This window comes from Eimeria mitis, genomic scaffold (genome assembly GCF_000499745.2).
Source record: "Eimeria mitis Houghton genomic scaffold, Emh_scaff5256, whole genome shotgun sequence".
NCBI classification, from domain to species: Eukaryota; Apicomplexa; class Conoidasida; order Eucoccidiorida; family Eimeriidae; genus Eimeria; species Eimeria mitis.
In genome coordinates this window covers 1-439 of record NW_013573540.1, presented here as the reverse complement: position 1 = coordinate 439, position 439 = coordinate 1, and the positions used below count along the sequence as shown (strand labels likewise).

The following is a 439-nucleotide window of genomic DNA, read 5'->3' as shown; positions in this document are numbered from 1 at the left end:
AAGGCTGCAGAGAGAGCCCAGAGGAGACACAGACACGGGCGGAGGAGACGCAGCAGCAAGCTCAATACAAATGAAAACAGCAGCAGCAGCAGCAGCAGCAACACAGGCAGCAGCAGCAGCAGCAGCAGCAGTGACAGCAGCAGTGACAGCGACTGCAGCAGCAGCGATAGCGACGAGCAAGAAGACACACGGCTGCTTCAGGAGTCTGCTGCAGCGAGACCTGCTGCAGCAGCAGCAACAGCAGCAGCAGCAGCAGCAGCAACAGCAACAGCAACAGTGGTGATACCTGTGAAGAGACTGCGGGGTCTGGGTCCGTGGAAGGAGGTTATTAGGGAGGCAGCAGCAGCAGCAGCAGCAGCAGCTGCTGCTGCTGCTGCTGCAGGGATACAGTACGGAGGGTCTCCGCCTCTGCTGCAGACAGCGGGACAGGATCTGCTGC

General features: G+C 60.1%; 1 protein-coding gene across 1 annotated transcript in view; it reads left to right on the top strand.

Moving 5' to 3' along the window:
* The window catches only part of EMH_0080850 (uncharacterized protein), a gene marked incomplete at both ends in the record, with an annotated part of 3,096 nt that extends 2,813 nt beyond the window's left edge, over window positions 1-283 (top strand). Inside the window, 1 exon segment of the mRNA XM_013500309.1 lies at window positions 3-283. Within this exon segment, the coding sequence (XP_013355763.1) occupies window positions 3-283 (281 nt within the window).
* Between the last annotated feature and the right edge of the window lie 156 nt (window positions 284-439).